This window comes from Ctenopharyngodon idella, chromosome 24 (genome assembly GCF_019924925.1).
Source record: "Ctenopharyngodon idella isolate HZGC_01 chromosome 24, HZGC01, whole genome shotgun sequence".
In the NCBI taxonomy this organism is placed as follows: Eukaryota; Metazoa; Chordata; class Actinopteri; order Cypriniformes; family Xenocyprididae; genus Ctenopharyngodon; species Ctenopharyngodon idella.
In genome coordinates this window covers 12,742,324-12,765,799 of record NC_067243.1, presented here as the reverse complement: position 1 = coordinate 12,765,799, position 23,476 = coordinate 12,742,324, and the positions used below count along the sequence as shown (strand labels likewise).

Sequence of the window (23,476 nt, the reverse complement as noted above, 5' to 3'; positions counted from 1 at the left end):
GTACTATGAGATATAGCAAACATGCATGTGGCACAACAGGGTTTCCTGTAGAAAAAAATAACTTTGTATAATAATTCTTGGTCCTGGGCATTTAAAATTATTAAAGATAATTTTCACAGTTATAATCTTTTCAGTAATTAACTACTTAGTGCACGAAATAAGTCATTTTAAAGTGTGTTAAATTTCCACACACAAAAAAAGTGGGCGGAGTCTTACCTCGGACGTGACGATTCAAATCACATGACGCTTCCATCCTTGTCAGCTGACGCCTGACGGAACTGTAGTTTAGTGCTGCAGCGTATTTCTCACTGATATAACTAAAGTAGTGAATAGTTTAGATTAGTAGTTTTAAAGTTAGTCTAATTCAATCGTTCCCGTGACAAATCCCTCTTCAGATCGCAGTCAGTGCCTTAAAAACAACTTTAAAACATGGCGCTCAGCGATGCCGCGGTACAGAAACAGGTGAGAACCAGTTAACAAGTTTATAAACTACTTTTAGAAGTTATATTTTTTAATTAACTGTTATATTTCATATCAAGCAAGTATAGAAATCTCATAACATTTAAAAAGAAACACTGCAGGCACAAATCTTGAACTGGTATTCAGTCGTATTATTGTCGTAAACAAGTATTTTTAATTTATATATTGTCTTTTGTATTTTATGATTGTTTTCTAATGGTTTTTAGAAAGGCGCCTATAAATAAAATGCATTATTTTATCTCGTGCTCGTAGCTAGACATCCATTCACTTTGAGGAGAGCAAATGTACTTTTTCAAATCTAGTATTTATTAATTAATATTCTGTGGGTATTTAATGATGTGAATTGTAATGCCAAAAGAGGAAATCTCCAGCTCCATGGACTTTCCCAGCAGCACTTCTTTCAGTCTCGTTTCCCCATCAGTTTCTACCATTTATTTCATTACATAAGCTTAATAAAGGATCAGTGGAGCTTGGGAATTCTTACATTATAATTTAACCTTGCTTTGCTCTTTTATTGATCTCATTGCATCTCTCCAGATCAAACACATGATGGCCTTTATTGAGCAGGAAGCCAATGAGAAGGCAGAAGAAATTGATGCAAAGGTAACATAAATGAAATGATTAGCATAAGTGCATCGAATTTGTCTAGACTAGAGCATTATATCATCTGTTAACTTTCCTTAAGTATCTGCTTTAAGTCATGTTTATTGTGGCTTGCAGGCAGAAGAAGAGTTTAATATTGAAAAGGGACGACTGGTACAGACTCAAAGACTGAAGATAATGGAGTACTATGAGAAGAAAGAGAAACAGATTGAACAGCAGAAGAAAATGTGAGTTTAAGTTCTTTAAATGTGTAACCTTGCTTGAGTCCTTCATTGGCGTATTTAATAATGTGTCCATTCAAATCCACAGCCAGATGTCGAATTTGTTGAACCAGGCAAGACTGAAGGTGCTCAAAGCCCGCGATGACATGATTAAGGTATGATGAATGATGATTTTGACATTTATAGTAAGTCTATACATTTTTTTTTTTTAGAGAATTACAAGAAATCCATCTTTTCTTCATCTTCCTCATGTGATTCTTTGCAGGATCTCCTAAACGATGCACGGCTACAGTTGGCCAACATTGCCAAAGACCCAAAACAGTACCCAACACTGCTGGAGGGGCTGGTGTTACAGGTCAGCTGATGGTCCTGTTAGCAATGCTAGCTTTTTTATTTATTTATTTATTTATTTATTTATTTACAGTTTTTAAAGTAGATTCTAACAACTTACAGCAGCCATATCATACTTTTTTTTATTATTATTATTTCTGCGCTACTGAGAAACTGTTGGGTGTTGATGGTCAGTTGACAGATTTTGTATGGCTAATAGACACTGAATATTTATTTATTTAATAACAAACTATATATATATATATATATATATATATATATATATATATGAAGCTATCAATATGTAAAAAATATAGGATTTATTAATTAATTATATATTAATTGATTAATTTATTCATTTTATTAGTTACAGGCTTTGAGCATGGTACTCGTATATTATTTTTATTATTAGTGTAGTATTATATCATATATTTATTTTACATGTAGATATATCATATATGTCAGGGCTATTGTTATTAAAAAATAAAACTTTAAAACTATTTAAAAAAAAATCATTACTTGAAATAAACATTAACTTAAGTAAAATATAAAAAACATTTTTTTTAATAAAATTTATTTTATAAAACTTATATAGACTTAAGTTCTTAAGGCAACATTTCTCATTTTCATTTGGAAAATAACTAAAACTACATAAACCAAAACTTAAAAACTATATAGACATTTAAAAAAAAAAAAAAAAAAAAAAACTAATAAAAATGACAAATTACTTCAACTTTAACTTGAAATGAAAATATAAAATTTTATATATATATATATATATATATATAAATGAATGAATGAATGTCAAACCTAAATGTATTCATACACCTTGACCATTTCATTCATTAATACAGTTTATTCACTATAATTTAAAAAATGGTAATAAAATATGACAAGATCTCAGAGTTAAAATTAATCTTAATTATGTCAGATAACACTTAAGCAAAACATTGTCAGGTCAAAGTGTCTGAATAATTTTTGGTTCCAAATTTTTATCAGTTTTACTGGTAGTCCACTGTATGAAGAATTTTTGGGTATAAGATGTCACAGTTTAGTTTATTTTGCTATCCTCACTTACATAAATGAACTATAGTGCCCTGCACCCACTAGTAAAAATATATCAAATGTCTGAATAACTTTTGGTTTGACTGTGTTTATTAATCATTTATTCTTATTCTTAATATTAATATAATCATATAATAAATTAGTAATTTATTAACTTTTCTTTTTGCTTCGGCAGGGATTTTATCAGCTGCTGGAGCCCAAGGTTATAATCCGGTGCAGAAAGGAAGATGTAGCGATGGTTCAGGTGAGCTCTATTCCCTGTCAAACCATTTACATAATATTTTACAATGTGCATATCAGCTATACAAACTGTTCGTACTTTTGGAGAGGTTGATGTACCTGTTCATTCTAGGCAGCCGTTCAGAAAAACATCCCCATCTACAAAGAGGCTGTAAAGTGTAATATTGAGGTGCGCATCGACGAAAACAACTTCCTGTCCCCTGACATGTAAGATCACTTCTACACTCAGTGTTGTTAGAAAAGGCTAATTTATATTACACTCAAATTGTTCATTGTTGATGCTTGGCATCCTCAGTTCAGGAGGTGTTGAAGTCTATAACGCTGATGGAAAGATCAAGGTGTCCAACACACTGGAAAGCAGACTAGATCTTCTAGCCCAACAGGTAGAGAAAAGACACATTTTAGAACAGGAATAAACAGTATAAAAGCTTGTTTTTATGAATGTCCTCATTCTTTTTTTCTGCTTTCACAGATGATGCCTGAAATCAGAGTCACTCTGTTTGGTGCCAACCCAAACCGCAAGTTTATGGATTAATGGACTGTTACACACTTTAGTTGGGAGAACGGTGAAATTCAAAAAACATGATAAAGTGATGAGGTCTGATGGGATGTTTTAAAAAAATTAAGGTCACTTTGTGGATTTTCTGAAGTGAAAAACTATTCTTGTTGCATTTCTGGATATTCAATTTATTGTCATGCTCTCTTTCTTGTGTGTTTTTGCAATTCCTCTTGGAAAACAAGCCCAAAGAAAGGCTTTGAAATTGAAAGGCTTATCATGTGTGCTTGTGTTACCTTATACCTCTCCTTTGAGTGTTTATTTAGCGCTTTCTGTTTAAATATCATGTCACTGGTAGGGAAAGTGGACTCCTGACATCTTATCTCAAGCTGTTTGAACAAAAAGCTATAAGCACTCAGGAATTTACATTGTTATTGCCTTGAATGTTGTTAGCTAAGCTAGCAGCCTAACAGGTTTTCCCTGGACAAGGGACATCCTCATTTTTAATGTCTTAAAAACATGGATGCCTCTGTGGTTTTCTGTGTATTTTCATTTGTAGTTCAATTTCATTCTACTACAGATAAATAAATCAAATATATTTTATTTATATTCTGAAGCATTTCTGTGCACGTTACAATATAAACAAAGCATTGCTTGTTGGTTACACTTTATCCACCGTACAGGAAAGAAATCAAGTCGTACATCTGACAGATGCTTACAGATAATGCTACATATACCTTAAACATTAAAAACACACTGCCCTCTTGTGGAAGTCAAACATATGAGATGCAAATTAGCATCAGTTGTGGTACATAAACACTGTTTTGCATAATCAAATGACTTCAGACCATGTTTTCAAATGGACTTTAAAGTACAAAGGCTTTTCAATGAACAGATTAAATAGCAGAGACCCAGGCTTGCATATTTAAAATGTACAGATTGCATGTTGCTTATCACAATTATTTAGTATAACATACAGTATGAATATGAAGCCTCTTGAGATTTTTTTTCTTATCAAAAATCAGGTCTTGCCTTCCAAGGAATAAGCCTCTATAAACTTGTTGATATTATTAAAATACTGTATTTTAAATTGGAAGATCTTTTATTTTTCCACATTTTTTTTTTTTTTTTAAGTGCACTCAAAATTAAACTATTCTTGATCTCATTTCTCTTTATACTTTTCACTGTATTCTTTTCTACTGAATATGAAAAATATATATAATTTTAAAGTAATATATATAATTTAAAGTAATATATATATTATATATATATATACAGTGTTGGGGGTAACGCATTACAAGTAACTTTGAGTAACGAGTTGTGTAATCAGATTACTTTTTTTCAAGTACCTAAACAAAAATGACTTTAGATAAACATCACATTTGTGATCGGCCTGAAACATATTCATTTCACTTTTGGTGTGAAAGGGCCTTTACATTTGCCAAAAATAGAACTTTTTTGTTGTCATTAAAGAACAAACAAGCAAGCCCAGCCCAAGTGAGAAAAAGTAACGCAAAAGTAATTTAACACATTACTTTCCATAAAAAGTAACTAAGTAGTGCAATTAGTTACATTTTTAGGGAGTAACACAATATTATAATGGATTACTTTTAAAAGTAACTTTCCCCAACACTGGTTAGGGAAAGTTACTTTTAAAAGTAATGCATCACAATTTTTTTCTTAGTAAATTTAAAAGTAATGCATTATTTGAAAAAGTAACCTGATTACTTTACTCACGTTCTTGTCATGTGTTACCCCCAACACTATAAATATATATTCAGTATATATGGTTTAAAAGCCACTGGTAATTTATATTACGTTTTGTTATTTCTTTTTAGTGAAAAACTTGAGTGGCAAGGATAAGGCTTTGAGCATTTTAATTTATTGCGCACTCAACAAAATCATTTAAAGAAGCATTAAAAAAATATCAAGCCGACATTATATAGCCTACAAGGAATTTTGTCCCTTAGAGGAACATGTAACAGGAAGACAAGGCCTCCAGAGCGAAGCCCAACAGTCTTTTCAGATATAGACTGAGATTTACTGAGAGACGAGAATTAAAACTGCAACCAGATTAGGTCAGCTGAACCTGCACACAGCTTCTGAGTATTTTTTTGCTGTTTAAAGGGTTATTTCACCTAAAAATGAAAATTCTGTCAATAATTACTCACCCTCATGTCGTTCCACACCAGCAAGACCTTTATTCATATTCGGAACACAAATTAGGATATTTTTGATAAAATCCATTAACAGCAAGATAATTAACACTAAAGCTACTAAAGACATATTTAAAACAGTTCATGTGACTACAGTGGTTCAATCTTAATGTTATCAAGCGAAAGAATACTTTTTGTGTGCCAAAAAAAAACAAAATAACGACTTTATTCAGCAATATCTAGTGACGGGCGATTTTAAAACACTGCTTCATGAAGCTTCAAAGCTTTACAAATCTTTTGTTTGGAATCAGTGGTTCAGAGCGTGACAGTCACGTGATTTCAGTAAATGAGGCTTCGTTACATCATAAGTGTTTCGAAATTTCAATTGTTCACGTGACTTTGGCAGTTTGATACACGCTCCGAACCACTGATTTGAAACAAAAGATTTGTAAAGCTTCGAAGCTTCATGAAGCGGCGTTTTGAAATCGTCCATCACTAGATATTGTTGAATAAAGTCATTATTTTGTTTCTTTGGCGCACAATAAGTATTCTCGTTGCTTCATAACATTAAGGTTGAACCACTGTAGTCACATAAACTGTTTTATATATGTCTTTAGTAGCTTTCTGGGCATCTGAAAGCGTTAATTATCTTGCTGTCAATGCAGGCCTCACTGAGCCATCGGATTTTATCAAAAATATCTTTATTTGTGTTCTGAAGATGAACGAAGGTCTTACGGGTGTGGAACGACATGAGAGTGAGTAATTAATGACAGAATTTTCATTTTTGGGTGAACTAACCCTTTAAAGGGGTGGGATTCAACGGTAGAGAGCCAAAACATAAATTTGGAAGATCTGGATTAATTTCAACTTTGATTCAAGTCTCCTTTCTGCAATCTGAATACACATCGACCCTGTTCACAACATATCAATCAACCGTGAATCATGTTGGTTTAAAACTGATTGTAACTATGGGCTTTAAAGACATAAAAATAATAACCCTTCCAGGACCCTGTCTTACCTAAAGAACCCTGTTTGCAGTTTTTAGGTACTTGGTTAGTGTGCAATATATGCTTTTATGTTAGCATTACACAACCCTTCTCTGTTCTTCCAAAGTGTCTGAACCTCCTTTGGTTGGGTATGTGAATTTCTCTCCATCTTTACCTTAACGCAAATAAAGTCTGGGACCTTCTTTTTTCCATTGTCGCAACTTGTCTCATCATCATCTCTTGGCCCGTGTAGAAACAGTAACGTGTGTATGATGATTGAGGTGACATCGCCTGCCACTATCCCAGCAGGCCCAGCACTTGCTCGCCGATGCCCAGGAAGTACACACCCTGAGCAATGCCGAAGAGCGGAGCGATGACCAAAGCACGACACGTTGCTCCCTTGAGAAATGCGGTTGGTCCCTCTCGCTTTAAAATGCGTCTGTGAAAAGGAAGAAAGTATGAATGCCTTATAAATGATACATGAATATGGTTATTATTTAGAACTATATAGCAAGTCAATACATGCAAATAAGCTTACTGTGTGCAGTCAATGATGCCTCTATAAGAGTCTTCTCCCTCTCCCTTCTGTAAGGTCTGTAAGCGGGTCTTTATAACTGAAAATGATAAGTATTAATCAATATATTAATTTGCACTTTCAGCACAAGCCGTAGATCCCAATCTGCTTTTGAATTTAATTTCTCTGATCTGGTTTTCCAAACGCAGGTTATAGAGCTCTTTAGTAGGACTCATTTCAATGAATCGGTTCTTCAAACTGTTCTTTGAAAGAACCATTTCCAAATGATTCAGTGATTCGTTTAAGTCATTCAGTGGTACCTGACATACTACATTCTCTAAAACGACATACAACTTATTTTATTTTTTTAAGGTTTAATTATTCTCAAATATCGTGTTAATTGTTTGTTTATGCAATTTTTTTTAGATGAAGAAAGGAAAACATTCTCTGAAACATTATAATAAAGCCACAATTAGAACATCTTGATTAAGTTTTATTAGTAAATGTGTTTATTATAATTTCATGTGTTCCAGTTCAGTTTGGCGCCACATGATTCATTTACAATCTAAATATAAGTATACACTGAATATCAATTTGGGGGAAAAAATCATGTACACCTGTGAATTTTTATAATATTTTTAATACAATTTTTAATAAAATGCTATTTGGTAAGATCAAATCTGTTTGACTCGAGACCTGCTCTGGCCGATTCAGTTAGATGTAACAGCTGTAAAAAATTATATGATCAACAAGTCATGACAACATATGTTTTTACATTACTTTAACTCATCGAAATAAGCTATTTTCAACTTTTAAGTTATACAAGATTCAAAATTTTTTTTTAAGTCAGTTTAATATAATTTAAGTTGAAATGACTCATACAGCCAAGTTGCTTGTACTTAAAAATTTAAGGTTTTTTTTTTTTTTTTTTTTACAGTGGGATTACAACAGATTCAAGGTTTTTTAAACGTTAGTTAAGCGTTAGGTAAATGTTTCTGCAGAAGGTTTACAGCACTTTAAATCAGTGTCTGTGTCCTTGCTGTAAAATATTATATGCTCCACTTTTTACACAGGAATAAGAAATCATATAATAAAACTAGGTTAAAGGTTAAAGGTCTATTTGTGAGTCTCTAAACAATGTAACGTTGCAGAGAGTGCTGCCAAAGACAAATATAAATCTTCAGATAGAGATACTGCAGTGGCTGCCAGTGTTTCCACTGTCTAAATAATTCTTCTGTCCCCTTCACAAAGACAAAGAATTGTCTCTCTGACGATACAACAGACATAGAGACTAGAGCTATAAACAAAAAGCTTTCTGAATAGAACTTGAAAGCAAACTTTACAGACTTTGCACTTTCATCAAAGCAAATGAAATGTTTCAGTCTACACATCACAGCAGGATTCAACCACAGCACATGGGGTTCATTAATTAATCACTAAGAAACAAAAGACTCATTCTGTGCCTTTATGAAGTGCTGGGAGTGACCTAGTTTGGCAAAAAATGTACCCATAATTCATCACAAAACAACAAGGCTTATTAGTATGAACTATTTCTGGGATCTGCATTTCTTAAATATCCATGTAAGCGATTCCTTTAAAGTACTAGAAGTAAAAAGTATTTCTTTGAAGAACTACTCCATTTTGTTAAGAAATGTGAAAAATATTTTAGAGTATAAAAATAAATGTATATGTACTAAGTAAATTTTTCTTGCAAACACCAACAGATGCAAAAAAAAAAATGTTTTAAATGAACGCTAAATTTGTCAATATTTAAAAAAAGCACATTTAACACATGTATTAAATGCAGCGTTTTACTGTTAACCAAAACAAAAACTAAAGCTAAACCTGAAAATTGTGTTCGTGAATTGAAATAAAGCTGAAATGAAACAAAATATAATTATCTGAAAAACTTATTTGAAATTTAGATATGTTCCCTAAGTTGAAGTACTAAAATTAAAAATTAAAATATTTCAAAAAATGAATAAAAATGACAAAAGCACATAACAAAATTACTATAACTGAAAATATAAAAATAATAGCTAATTCAAAATATGAAAAAATACTATAATTTGATAATAAAATAATTAATAATATAATTTAGTAGTATATAAATAAAATTGAAATAACACTGATTAAGTGCAGTAGCCATAATATAATATAATATAATATAATATATTATGTATTAAAACATAATATATCTTCATTTTATATATATATATATATAAAATGGAGATATAATTCATTTTGAAGTTGTTAACAATGTGTTAACAATGAGATTATGTGGTTTTTATAATTAATTAACACTGCTTTTGTCATTTTTTACAAGATGGACAAAATTTGTCACCAAAAAAGTCATTCGGTTTAACCAAAATTTTGGTTTTACCGAATGACACTTTTGGTTATACCGAATGACGATATTTTCAAATAATGCTAACAGGTTGATATCTAGCTAGCTAGTAAAAGGACAATCAAACATTTTATATTTAGTACAAGTTTTTAAAATATTAAAACATTTTCCATGTTTTATAGCGGTTGTACCGAATGACCTGATGTTTCGGGACATGCGTATGAGGAAGTGAAACTTGAATCATGACCATGTGGTCCTTTGCAAGTGTCTGAATGATGTCACATCCTGTCACATGATATTGACCGCATGACTTCATCCAAAATGGTCCCTTTATATCGGTTACTCCGAATGACATCAATGAAATTCATTTTTCCTGACATTATTTCTCATAACAAAGCAACGATTTCTACACATAATTTTAATACAATTTTGCACTATGTTGATATATGATGATATAAAATCATGCCAGAATAAAAAATATATACATTTATTACATTTTAAGATATTTTAATCACAAATGAAATGGCTGTATTGGTCTTTGGATGGTTAAACCGAATGACCCTTTGGCACTTCAAAATCTTTAAAATACGTTTATATGTAGCAAAATATAATTAAAACCTTTTGGATTCAATAAAAGAGATCTAGTTGTACTACCTTACATACTTTGGATGTCATATCTTTGTTTTTTATTATTATTAAGGCCTACCTGTCACATCATTGACCTATATATATATATATATATATTAGTATTGTTATTGCAATAAATAAATAAATATTAAATGTCTATTAGCCATACAACATCTATCAACACCCAAAAGTTTCTCAGTAGCATTGAAACAGGATTAGCAGTGACTCTTACAGGCTTGGACGGCTACGACTAACTGAATAGGACATTTATCTGCACGCATTTCAAAAGGAGAGAGAGCAAATTGTGTTCCTCTACTCCTCTCTTGCCTGCATCTCACCGTCCAGGGGAGTGACAGCTACTGCCGCCACTGAGCCGGCCGTGCAGCCAGCCACGAAAGACTGCAGGAAGGGGGCCCGCTCCTGGGGGTTGCTATGGCGATCTTCAGTGCGGCCCACAGCGTTGAGGTTGGCGAACAGCGGGAAGTAGATCATGGAGAACGGAACGTCCCTGAACAGAGAAAGGACACAGAGCTGTAGAATGTGGACATAGCTGCAGGACGTTATTGATGAATCGTTATCGATCACTTTGTCTGATTAGTTTTAGTGTGTAAATGTGAAACGGTGAATGTAGAATTATGATTTAGGCCGTGTAGGCTGTAGATGAGAGACAACAGACTGAGATAGATCGAGCTCTCATTAGAATTCCATTAAGAAGAGAATTCCGCCTACGGTTAATTAGAAGCTCAGATCAGAACTGACAGCTGGCAGGTTACATCAGTTCAGCTGGGATTACATCAGAGACCGCAGGGAGCCTGCGGGGGAGGGGCTGTTTGGATAGGTGAGTGGGTTTATTTGTGTGGGCGGTGTTAAAGGTGAGAGGTCACCGTGACGTCTATCCATCTTTTTGTACTGAAACAGTGCATGTGTTTGCAGAGAGAGCAATCACTTAAGTTAGTTAAGACAACACGTCACTGAAGGTTTGCAAAAGATCTGGATGTTGATCGGCTAACATAGCTTAGCTATTTGACTTAAATGAATAGTTCACCAATACATTCAAATTCTGTTATTATTAATCACTGTGGCATGTTGTTCTAAACCCGTATGACTTTCTTTCTTAAAGGGATAGTTCACCCAAAAATGAAAATTCTGTCATCATTTACTCATCCTCAAGTTGTTTTAAGCCTGCATGATGTTCTTTCTTCTGTTGAACACAAAAGAAGATATTTTGAAGTATGTTGGTAATCAAAAAAGTTGCCGCTCCCAACTGACTTCTATAGTACAGTACAAGAAATATTATGGAAGTCAACGGGGACAGGAAACTGTTTGGTTACCAACATACTTCTGCTTTTGTGTTCAGCACAAGAAAGAAATTAATACAGGTTTGGAACAATTTGAGGGTGAGTAAATGATGACAGAATTTTCATTTTTGGGTGAATTGTCACTTTAACATAAAAGCTGATTTTCTGAAGAATTTCCTGGCTTCTTTTACGAAATAATGAAAGTTAATGAGGATTGAGGCCCTCAAAACAAACACCAAAAATTATATAATAAAACTGGTCTTTATGTCTCATGCGCTATATTCCAAGTCATAATATAGATTTGTATGATGAGCAAACCAAATTAAAATCTTGAGTAGTGATGCCCGATTCATGAATTAAGAGCTCGTCCACACGGAGACGCGTTTAGATGTATACGTAAAAATTTTGTATCGTATCGGCGTTTCATCCAGATGTATCCGGTGTCCTAACATTTCATCCTACCCGTCAGATTGTCCTACCCGGGCTTACTGCACGTGCGCACATCAATATTACATAATTTTTGTCATGATAAATAACACAAAATTACTGTATTTGCATTATTGTAAGGGTAGGTTTAGTGTTGGGGTAGGTGTAGACATTAATAAAGCACAATCTGATAAGTAGCATTTTTCACTATCGATTTATACTTGTTCTAACGATTAATGGTATATCATATTGTGCTACCACTACTGTACTTTATTATAAGGGTAGGTTTAGAGTTGGGGTAGGTGTAGATGTTAATAAAGCCATAAACCATGTTAATATCACGCTGGAAGCACAATCTGATAGGTAGCATTTTTCGCTGTCAGATTTTACTACCCACTGTTTCAATGGGAGGTAGCAAAATCTGACAGGGTAGCACAAATTGTCAGAACACCGGCGTTTTGGGAACCTGAAACTGCTATTTTTTGATACCAGAGTTGATAAATCTGAAAACGACACCCTTGCCGCAATGCTCCAAGTCTTCTTCTCCGTTTTTAGTGTATCTTTGTGGCAGAATTACAGCGCCACATACTGGTCTTGGCATGTATACTACATCGTTTTGAGTCCGTTTCAGTGGTTTTGTGTGTTTCCAGGTTTCCTTGAGACAAAGCCGTGTTTACGGTTGAACGAGAGGAAAAAAAAAAAAAAAAAGATCGAATAGGGAAAGCTCTGGCTTGGTGTGGATGTGGCCTAAGGCCCATTCACACCAAGGACAACAGCTATAGACTATACATTTTTACTAATCAATCTTATTCTATGAGAATAGAAAAGTCCACACCACAACTTTAACAATAATGACACAGAGGAATGATATCGTTGGAATCACTTTAGACTGCCAATCAGAATCTACCCAATTTTAAAGAGCTCGAGCATTTAAAGTGGCAGACAACACACGACTATATTGGTGCGGTCGCTAATATAGCTATCTTTACAGTTCTTGGTATGGACGGGCTTTTAAAGTCACCATAAAATCAAAATCGATCACTTTCACTTTGTTATGGAATATTTTGTTATGTTAATTATAAATGATTACACTTACACATCATACACATTATTATTTTTCGTTTTAAAGTTAACGGGCCCATGTAATCGACAACAACAATCCAATCAATTTCCAATGGATGAAATTAAGTCCCACTCTACATTTTCGAAAAAGTCATTTAACTTGGATATACGTCACAAGATAATAAACTTCCTTTAAACTTCCTTTCAATGCCAACTTTAATTGTTATTTTTAGTCTGATCTTTTCAATTTTATTGTTTATACAACCAATCTGAATGACTTATGCACAAATCAGACTGATTCAATTCTTGAATTCTCACTGATTCAGTAATTCAGTCACAGTGTGAATGATTATAATGAATAATAACTTAAATTGCGGTCCGTTAATCAAGCGATGATGATTTTTATGACTTCAGAAGAAGCACTTGAGTCATATGGACCACTTTTACAGTGCTTTTGGTTCCTTTTTTGACTTGAAAGCTCCATTACCAATTTAATTGCATGCTCAAAATGTATCGTTTTGCATTCAACTGTAGAATGGAAGTCATAGAGGTTTGGAACAATGTGAGGGTGAATACATGAATTTTCCTTTTTAGCTGAATTAATATTCTTTATAGATTGATAGATTGTGTCTTACCTCATTAGTGTAGCACCTGCTCCCTTATAAAGACCCCTGAGGCCTCGGGTCTTGAGTAGCTCCAGGGTGATACGGGTCGCTGAGGCTCGAGGCTGAGGGGCGTTGGTGCCTGGCTGGGCCACCCGAGAGGCAACCAGTGAGGGGGTCGGACCAGCAGCAGGGGCAGAGGCAGTGACAGTCCGCTGAGCAGCTTGTAAAGACAAAAATTGACCGGTTACAACTTATATTTTCAATATCATCTTTATCTTTTATCCTGTAGTGTAATAAAACTGAACTTTGGAGAAACTGCTATTCGGTCAACACCATTTTACTCAAACAGCTTCTATTATTTCTGGCTAACCTTTGTACTCAGTAAGGCATCCTAAGATAGAGACCTACATACCTTGGATGACACCCATGGGAGCATAATAAACACACTTACCCAACCTGCCAGCATCCTGCAGTTGTATTTTTAGCATTTCCATGGGGGTGGTGACTACAACCTGACAGGTTCCGGCCCCAGAGCCAGCAAGGATTTCCCCCCACAGAGGTAATTTTCTATGACAGATACAATGACAGATGGGGCAGATGAGATCGTTATTGCATTTACCAAGGAAATAATTGGTCAAATTAGTCAGCTGGTGACCTAAATGCCTCTGTTTTCTTGTGGGAAAATGCTGTATTTAAAGGTAAAATGTGTGATGTTTTGATGTTAGGGTCGGGATAAGGTCTTTGTTCAGGACTGATTTGATTAAAAAATACTGGAAGTTCCATTAACGGTTCTCACCCATGCATTCTTCTGCCAATATGGACTGAATACCATAGTAAAATACTGACAGTTGCCTACACTGCTTTCCTTACACCGCTACTGAATCCACAGTGCACAACAGACAGCGCAACCAGCGAAGTCTGATTACAGAACGAATCGAATGAGCCGGTTCTTTTCAGTGAATCAAAAACATATAGCGCAACAAATGCAGTACGACTCCCAAAAAATTAACTCCAGCGAACCCATTCTTTTCAGTCATACAGAACAACCAGTGTGGCCTGACTCCCGAACAAATGACTCCAATGAGCCAGTTCTTTCCAGTGAATCAGAAAGTTTAACATTTCTCCTTTTGTGTTCTGTAGTAGAATGAAAGTCATACAGGTTTGGAACAACATGGAGGTTAGTAAGTAAATGATGACAGAATGTTAATTTTTCTGCTGAATTTGTCCTTGACAACTTCCAAAATATATACCTTTACAGGTACACTATGTAACTTTTTTTATTCAAAATTAACAAAATTTAAACAATGAGTCAACACATCATCAATCCTTCTTCCAAAACATGGTTTTTAGACCTAACGGGACAGTTTTGGCGGGAAATTGCGTACATGCGTCACTCGCCCGTGCATATATCTACTCAATAAAATTGTGGCAACAGATTACAAGCAATACTATTAATTAAATTCAACATATAAGAATTGAGTTAGAATTAATCAAATTAATTCCTTAAAAGTCAACCATTTAAAATTTGTAAAATTAACAAACACCATTACAAAAACCACAAACTGACATAAAAAGCAAAGAGTCACACTGCCCAAGTAAATGAAACACTGAATATCATAATGGTGACCAAACATTTTCAATAAAATCAACATCAACATCTAAACCTCTGTTAATTCATGTGTTTCTCTTTCCTTCAGTGATTCTGCTTGTTATCATCAGGTGTCTTCAATGTTGGCAATAAAAAATAAAAATTCTTAATTCATCTTTGACATTTGTCTGTTATTCATATATTTTTGTTTAAATTTTTACTTACATTTCACTCATTTTAAATGGTTGACATTTAAGGAATTAATTTGATTAATTCTAACTCAATTCTATTTGTTGAATTTAATTAATAATATTGCCAAAATTTTATGGAGTAGATAGCGTATTACTTTTTACAGTGTTTGATGCGTGTGTGGTGTGGGAGTGGCATAGGTTAGTTGTCACAATGAGCAAGAAATGTTGACACGGAGCACAATGAATCTAGAACCTCCGGGAATCACCCATTTTAAAAAAACGGCGAACCGAAGAGAGTCTGCTGGCAAAAAGAGAATGCGCCCAAAGCTTGCAATAAAACGAGAATCAACATTGGCTTGGCTTTTTGGAGATGGCAAGAACTGAGGGATTGGAAATGTTGTAAAAGGCAAGTGATGAGGAGATGGTGTTTTTATTACTCAACAGGTGAGTATTTTAAATAAATTGCCATATGTGGCTCTCTTACAGAGTTCATTGTAAAGCATTTCTATTGTGAGGGTCATTTCATTATGGTTGTTGTAGTGCTGTGCTGGAATTTATTTTCATGGAAGTACCATGTTTTTTAATGGGTATAGCTACAGAACTATCTTCAGCTAGTCAGCTTGAGATCCTTTCCATCTAAACTGGTTATATCTCTTAAGTCTAGCAGTGAATGTTTTATGAGCAGTAGGATAAACTTTCTCTAAAGAACCATATTCATCCGCACAGTCACGCAGAGCTGAAGACCAACCAAAACAATGTTCTTCCGCAAATGCATGCAGTCTTTTTAAACCGCTAGAGGGCTAAAAATTACATAGTGTACCCTTAATTCCATATTCTAATGAGTCGGATCTTTTCATAGTTCAACCGGTTCAACTCCCAAACAAATGACTATTTTAAGTCAGTTCTTTTTCAGTGAATCTTAAACATGTAGCGCAAACACATGCGGTCTGATTCCAGAACGAATGAGAACTAAATCACAGTAACTGTCAGATTCAAATCTGTAAAGTTAATCCATTTTAGGATGAGGATGCACAGGCAACTAAATACTGTGAAGCTGTACAAATCTATCAAAACCAGACAGACTAAACCAACAGCAATAAATCTGGGGTTGGAATATGTGTGTATGTATGTATGTATCATCTCTCTCTCTAATATATATATATATATATATATATATATATATATATATTTACACAGACTGTTTCAAATTATTATGCAAGTGACATATCAGTAGGATTTCAGTACAATGAACATCCAGATTTTACTTTTTCAAAGAAAGTGCTTGTTTGTTTTATTTTCCATATCTTTTTAGATAACTGGTATCAATCTCAGACAGGTTTGTTGAGTAGTTTGCCAGGCCTACTTAGGTAAATGGAAACCATACTTAAAGAGGTTGTTCCACATTATTAACCAAGTCACAGTTCTCATGCAATATGGGGAGGAAGAAAGATCTTACTGAAGATGAAAAGCATGAAATGGTGCAATGTTATGCAAAAAGCATGAAGACAACTAATATTGTGTGAAAATGGAATGGAGATTATCGAACTATCATAAGATTTTTGAGTAATTTACAGCACAAGAGAACTCGGTCAGATACAGGCTTATTAAGGAAAGTTTCTGTCAAAAAAAATTGTATTAAAAGGACTATAAAAAGGCCAATGTTGAGCAGCAAACAGGTATTTGAAGCTGCTGGTGTCTCTGGAGTCTCAAGATTTCTTGTGAAATAAAAAGATTTTCATTAAGGACAACGCACTATCCCATGCTGCAAAAAACACCACAGCAATAAAACTGTTTGAAAATGTATTTCTACACCCACTGTAAATGTTTCTCTTTGAGGTTTGGTTTGGAGTGGCTGAAATGCAACTTTAGGCACAACTGCCAGTCTGCATGGAGAGCTTCTTGAGACTCCAGAGACACCAGCAGCTTCAAATACCTGTTTGCTGCTCAACACTGGCCTTTTTATAGTCCTTTTAATACAATTTTTTTTTTGACAGAAACTTTCCTTAATAAGCCTGTATCTGACCGAGTTCTCTTGTGCTGTAAATTACTCAAAAATCTTATGATAGTTCGATAATCTCCATTCCGTTTTCACACAATATTAGTTGTTTTCATGCCTTTTGCATAACATTGCACCATTTCATGCTTTTCATCTTCAGTAAGATCTTTCTTCCTCCCCATATTGCATGAGAACTGTGACTTGGTTAATAATGTGGAACAACCTCTTTAAATAGGGTTTCCATTTACCTAAGTAGACCTGGCAAACTACTCAACAAACCTGTCTAAGATTGATACCAGTTATCTAAAAAGATATGGAAAATAAAACAAACAAACACTTTCTTTGAAAAAGTAAAATCTGAATGTTTATTGTACTGAAATCCTACTGATATGTCACTTGCATAATAATTTGGAACACAGTATAATATATATATATATATATATATATATATATATATATATATATATATATATATATTTATATACTTTTTTTTTGACAAATGTCAGATGTGGGTGTGTTCAGGAAAAACTTGAAAAGGTCATTATTTTTTCAATTCTGCTAGTGCTGGAGAAAAAAACACTTTATATTTAAATTGTAATAAGTAGCTTTGCTTTTATAAAAAGGTTAAGATGTGGCCGTTACCCATCTTTGGAGAGCTTCTGTCTAAAGACATCATTAGCAGCCAGTTTGATGGCTTTCTCTGGAGTGACCAATGTAAGATTCACAGCTGCACCTGAGAGAAACACAGTGAAATGCAATTCTGAGAATATATACAGTACAAAAGCAACATATCCCAGCAGAGCTATAACAATTAAAACTATTAAAGGGTTAGTTCACCCAAAAATGAAAATTCTGTCATATTTAAAACAGTTCATGTTCATGTGACTACAGTGGTTCAACTTTAATATTATGAAGCGACAAGTATACTTTTTGTGTGCCAAAAATAACAAAATAGCGACTTTATTCAACAAAATCTAGTGATGGGTGATTTCAAAACACTGCTTCATGAAGCTTCGAAGCTTTACAAATCTTTTGTTTTGAATCAGTGGTTCGGAGCGCCAAAATCAATGAGGCTTTGTTAAGTCATAAGTGTTTTGAAACTTTAATAGTTCACGTGACTTTGGCAGTTTGATACACGCTCTGAACCACTGATTCGAAACAAAAGATTCGTAAAGCTTCGAAGCTTCATGAAGCAGTGTTTTGAAATCGCCCATCACTAGATATTGTTAAATAAAGTCTTTATTTTGTTATTTTTGGAGCACAAAAAGTATTCTTGTCGCTTCATAACATTAAGGTTGAACCACTGTAGTCACATGAACTGTTTTAAATATGTTTTTAGTAGCTTTCTGGGCATTGAAAAAGGGAGTGTTATTGCTGGCGATGCAGACCTCACTGAGCCATCGGATTTCATCAAAAATATCTTAATTTGTGTTCCGAAGATGAACGAAGGTCTTACGGGTGTGGAACGACATGAGGGTGAGTAATTAATGACAGAATTTTCATTTTTGGGTGAACTAACCCTTTAATGTTTTAAATAACACTGTTTTCAATAACACCAGGAACATACATCAAGGTGGTAAATTTTGATTTTAATGTTGACTGTACAAACCAAAGTCAGCACTAGATAAAAACGCTGTACCTCGATACATGCCAAAGTAGCCCTCCATTTTGATCGTCTTTGCCAAACAGTCCAGCCTTCATAACAAGACAGAAATGTTCAGTATGATTAATCAAATACTACAATCTGGTTCTGACATGAGCTGATCTAAATAATGAAATCACAATATCCTAAAAACCCTTGTTTGGTAAGTAGAATAAAGCAAGTAGAAAATTTCTTTAAAAAAAAGAAATAAACCTTTTTTATTGCTCTACATGTCTATGCATAATAAACAACCAAATTAAACATTCAAAAAAATTCTTGGGGGAGTGAGTAATGTGTGGAAGAAAGAGCTTAAAACATGGCAGCCTGTCTCTTGCCCACAAACCACTTGGGTATTCGCTTGTTACATAAGTGTACAAAGAAGAAAAGAGCTTCTCAAGCACCATCACTACAAAGAGTACTTCTCTTTATCTCAATGGTATTTATCACACATGCATAAAGATATTTTTGAGCAAGCTACATATAAAGGGATGAAAATCATTTGGGAGTGTGAACAGATCAAAGATGCAAAAGCATGTGACTCAAGTTGTTTTGCATCATCTGAGTCATTCAAAATCCAGACTAAGTCCTCCACCCAGAGTAAATCACTAACACATGCCGCCTTCACTTTATTTGAGTTGATTTTTTTTTAGAAATTGTAAAATAAATTGCACAAAACCATGTACACAAAGAGCCATTATAATAGTCTTCATTTTTTTTTTAATGAAATTTTATAGATCCTTGAGACAAAATTTCAAAAGGGAACAAAACAAAACCTAAAAAAATAAATTTGCATATGTGTTTTATGTTTTGTTTCATATTTGATCATTTAGAGGCCGTATGTTACACTCTTAGAAGAAAAGGTTCTATATGGAACCTTAAAGAGTTCTGTCAGGTGCATCATATATAGAAACTTCATTGGTTCCCATCATGGGATAAAAAAAAAAAATGAAATAACCCGTTAAACATAAAAGTATTATGCAAACATTTAAGACATTTTCTCCTTATATAGAACCATTTTAGCATAAGGTGTTCTTTTAAATTGCGTCAAGAACCCTAGGGTTCTATATAGAACCCCAAGTGTAGGCTTTCAAAAAGAGATTCACGACAGCAAACCAGCTGCCACTTTGCATCTCTCACATATGCTATTATAATGGCTTGCTCAAGTGCAAGTTGCACAATTGGTCATTTTATTGCTTGAGAAACTCTATACCTGCTACCAGAACAAGACCCCAAAACAAAGAGCATGATATGCATTGCAACATAGTTATGTGACTTCACAAAGATGTTGAACTCACATTCCACTATAAACACGAGCACCCTGCTGGTTTTGTAGGCGGGTCTTGGCGAGATCAATGGGAAACACGCAGGTCACGCCCACCAGTCCAGCCACGCCCCCGTTAATCAGCTTAGCAGGGAGGCTGTAAACACCAGGAAACAAACACGCACACACAAGATAAAAACCACACACAAAAACATGTCAATATACTGGTTTAGATGGATCTTAAATTGTACATCCAATATCTGAAGATTTCGAAAATTTACCTCACTTTCTTCTCGGCCATTTTGGCCAAACTTTAACTGATTTCCTCCAATTCTTCTCTCTCTGCTGCAAAAGTGTCGGCACAAACCTTCCACGGCCCACCCGGCCAGCCTCCTGGAATGGTGTGCCAACCTTCACACCCTTCCCTTTGGGAAGAACAGCCACTCTTTGGTAAAAATAAATGACCTTGGAACTGGCTATTAACCAAGACACAAGAGAAATACAGTTCAGGAATATCTGTGGTTGCAGAATGACTTTATAGAATAACAACATGCTAAAGACTTCCAATTGGTTTCAGAATCACTGATTTTACTCTCTGAATTGTGCTTTTCCACATCGCACAAATAGGGAACATCCTCCCTCCTAAAGTCTCTCTAATCTTGCTGCTAATGAGGTTGTGACCTCTGAATTAACCTAGAGAAGAGAGCTAGCATATGAGGGGCTTATCAGCATGATTTTACTGTTCTTCAACACAGTATCAACAACATCATCTGTGAAAAATGTAAATATAGACGTCTACAGTAGCTCAAACCTTTATTTTGCGCTCTCAAAGTCTTTTTTAACTAATAGCTACTAAAATAGTCCAACTTTTATATCAGCATATCAGTGCAGCTGTTTAGTTTTCTAGAGTGAATGAAAGTAGTGTAAATTTTATTTGTATAGTTGACACATAAAATCTTTTTTTTATTCAACATTTTTCTGGGGAAAAGTTACATATGTATAAGGGAGCGTCCATATATTCCTGTAAAAAAAAGTTTTTTATCACTTTTTTTTTGCTTTTGCTATCGCATTTTACATGGTCCTGTACATGGTTTTAATATTTAAAATATTCTCACAATAAATAAGAGGCCATAAAATGGCACGCATAATAATTATAGAAGAAAGTTTTGGTTTTACCTTGGGGTTTAAAATAGTTTCAGATGAACCCTGCTGAAAACACTCGAAATCTACCTATTATTGCAGGGAAAACTGCAGGATTTCTATATGACTTCCCCTTGTGTAACCTTTCTCTTTCCTCATACATGTTTCCACTATCTCTCGCCTCATTCGGGGTACTATTCTCACTTTCACTCCTCTATCTCTTCTCCTCCATCCTACTGACATCCTCCCTTTTCTCTGTCCCTCTCTCGCTCTGTCTTTTCTGGAGCACAGTGGCATTCTAAGCATGCCTTTCCCTTCAGCACTGCTTTCTTTCAACCCTGCTCTATTCACTGCCAAAACACAGGCCAGTGAGATCTGGCCCCCCTACTCATCAAGCACTCCCTCATTAAGACTTCCCACAACCAACCCAAACATATCCCCCCTCGCACATATTTGACCAATTCGCAAGTTAGAAACTCTGTTTGAGAGGATGATTATCATGTTCTTACCTCTGTCAATGCATTGACCGGTCAGATGAAGCCGTCCACGTCCCCCTCTGCTCGCTGACAATGTGCGCAGCAACCGTAGTCAGGCAGCAGAGATCCGACAGAGCCGCCACTCAGGGGCCTTTGCACAAACACGAGCATTGTCCCTCCGTGCCTAAGTCCCTCCCCCCTTGTGGCGACTCCCAGTGACATAAAAAGGGAATGCACAGCTTTCCACTAATGAAAGTTGACACATTCACACATATACACACAAACGCAAATATGCACATTACTATGGCAAGCCGTTTTGACTTTTATTCATTCTCAGGATATGAATACTTGTTATCAGCAATTAAATTTTTGATATCAGGAATTGCATTTCCACTAGTAAAAACTAGAATTCTTGATATCTGTAATTGTTTTTTTTTTTTTCTAGTGAAATGTCACTATAGGCCGCCATTCAAATTCAGTTGTTGATATTCTTACTAGTTGAAATTCCAATTTCACATATCAGAAATACAATTATTACTAGTAAAAATCATAATTTTTGATATCAATAATTACATTGTTACTAGTAAAAATGCGAATTTTTGATATCAAGAATTAATTAGGCACTAGTTGAAACGTCAGTTCTTGATATCATTGAATTGCTACTAGTAAAAATGTTCATTTTTGATATCTGAAAATGTATTTCTGATAGCAATATAATTTCAGATATCTAAAATGGAAATGGAAATGTAACTCCTGATATCAAGAATTGAATTGCTGATATCAATGCATAAAAGTCAAAATGGCTTGCCATACATTACACATAACTTCATCTCAAATCACGAAAAATATTATATTGATATTATTATATTAAAAATGCTTTAAAAGGCATTAGAAATGTACAATTATTATTTTATATTTCACCCAATATTTGCTACATTCACTGGACAGTTTAACAGCCCTTATGGCTACTAAATTAATAATTACTGATGATCATAATGAAACAAACAAATACATATTAATGATGATTTGTCTTGCTGTAACTAACTAAAATGCCATAATTAACATAAAATGTTATTATGGTACTATGTATGTAATTTTTATTTATTTTATTAATTCACCACAACAACTGCTAACCTGTTTTTCAGTTCATCTGAATACTGAAAAATATAAAAATATAAATGAGAAGCTGGAACAAACGATTTAACAAAAATGATAAACAATAAAACAGGGCTATCTATAGATAGATAGATAGATAGATAGATAGATAGATAGATTAAGTGTGCTTTCTCTTTGTGTCAACAGGGGGCGCCGGATCCATATTTTGAAGACCAATTTGTTATTCACACTATTTCAATTAGTCAAAAAAGGTATTAGTCTTCAAACGCGTCCTCCTGCTGTTATAATTTAAATGTTTCATTAATTCTTATGACTTATGCATTTTATGTTTATAATCACTATGCCAACAATACTATTTAGAAACAGTTTTAGCGCATTAATTACAAATTACAGTATCAATCAACTTTTGTAGGTTACAAAAAACGGCCACAACGACTTCGTGGGTTCGTACACTACTACAATTAAGAAGTTAAAATCAAATAGAAAATAAATACTAATTAAATGCAAGAATGTATCGTTATCAACATGCTCATCTCCTCTAGATCAAACGCGAGGATTCTCCTGTAACAACAACAGAGCAACTTCCCTTTCAACGAAATTCAAATGTGTG

At 34.3% G+C, this 23,476-nt stretch overlaps 2 protein-coding genes across 4 annotated transcripts; one reads left to right on the top strand and one right to left on the bottom strand.

Annotated features, from left to right (window-relative positions):
- Positions 1 to 226: 226 nt before the first annotated feature.
- atp6v1e1a (ATPase H+ transporting V1 subunit E1a) lies at positions 227 to 4,042 on the top strand. The gene is made up of 9 exons (XM_051884594.1): positions 227 to 462; positions 1,018 to 1,083; positions 1,201 to 1,310; positions 1,393 to 1,459; positions 1,570 to 1,659; positions 2,875 to 2,943; positions 3,052 to 3,146; positions 3,235 to 3,322; positions 3,412 to 4,042. Exons 1-9 carry the CDS (start codon positions 430 to 432, stop codon positions 3,472 to 3,474), a joined length of 681 nt encoding a protein of 226 aa, XP_051740554.1. The 5' UTR covers positions 227 to 429; the 3' UTR covers positions 3,475 to 4,042.
- Positions 4,043 to 6,177: 2,135 nt separating this feature from the next.
- Positions 6,178 to 22,001, bottom strand: slc25a18 (solute carrier family 25 member 18). Of its 3 annotated transcripts, none has more exons than XM_051883862.1 (10): positions 21,784 to 22,001; positions 20,416 to 20,559; positions 20,169 to 20,291; positions 18,871 to 18,926; positions 17,874 to 17,964; positions 13,908 to 14,023; positions 13,487 to 13,676; positions 10,404 to 10,573; positions 7,116 to 7,191; positions 6,178 to 7,016 (listed from the first exon to the last, which is right to left on the bottom strand). In XM_051883862.1, exons 2-10 carry the CDS (start codon positions 20,433 to 20,435, stop codon positions 6,875 to 6,877), a joined length of 984 nt encoding a protein of 327 aa, XP_051739822.1. In that variant the 5' UTR covers positions 20,436 to 20,559; positions 21,784 to 22,001; the 3' UTR covers positions 6,178 to 6,874. The 3 variants fall into 3 exon arrangements, with proteins under 3 accessions (XP_051739822.1, XP_051739823.1, XP_051739821.1); XM_051883863.1 differs by lacking the exon at positions 21,784 to 22,001 and adding an exon at positions 21,311 to 21,574 and having other exon boundaries at positions 20,416 to 20,610; XM_051883861.1 differs by having other exon boundaries at positions 6,179 to 7,016; positions 20,416 to 20,610; positions 21,784 to 22,000.
- Positions 22,002 to 23,476: the final 1,475 nt, after the last annotated feature.

What these genes read in the sequence shown, in the direction of transcription:
- atp6v1e1a (XM_051884594.1), top strand. Translation starts at nt 430, where the DNA reads ATGGCGCTCAGCGATGCCGCGGTACAGAAACAG. An exon ending in CAGAAGAAATTGATGCAAAG is followed by an intron (nt 1,084 to 1,200) that starts GTAACATAAATG and finishes TGTGGCTTGCAG; the next exon opens with GCAGAAGAAGAGTTTAATAT. An exon ending in AACTTCCTGTCCCCTGACAT is followed by an intron (nt 3,147 to 3,234) that starts GTAAGATCACTT and finishes TGGCATCCTCAG; the next exon opens with TTCAGGAGGTGTTGAAGTCT.
- slc25a18 (XM_051883862.1), bottom strand. Translation starts at nt 20,435, where the DNA reads ATGGCCGAGAAGAAAGTGAG. An exon ending in GCAGGATGCTGGCAGGTTGG is followed by an intron (nt 13,677 to 13,907) that starts GTAAGTGTGTTT and finishes TGTCTTTACAAG; the next exon opens with CTGCTCAGCGGACTGTCACT. An exon ending in GGCATCATTGACTGCACACA is followed by an intron (nt 7,017 to 7,115) that starts GTAAGCTTATTT and finishes TCCTTTTCACAG; the next exon opens with ACGCATTTTAAAGCGAGAGG.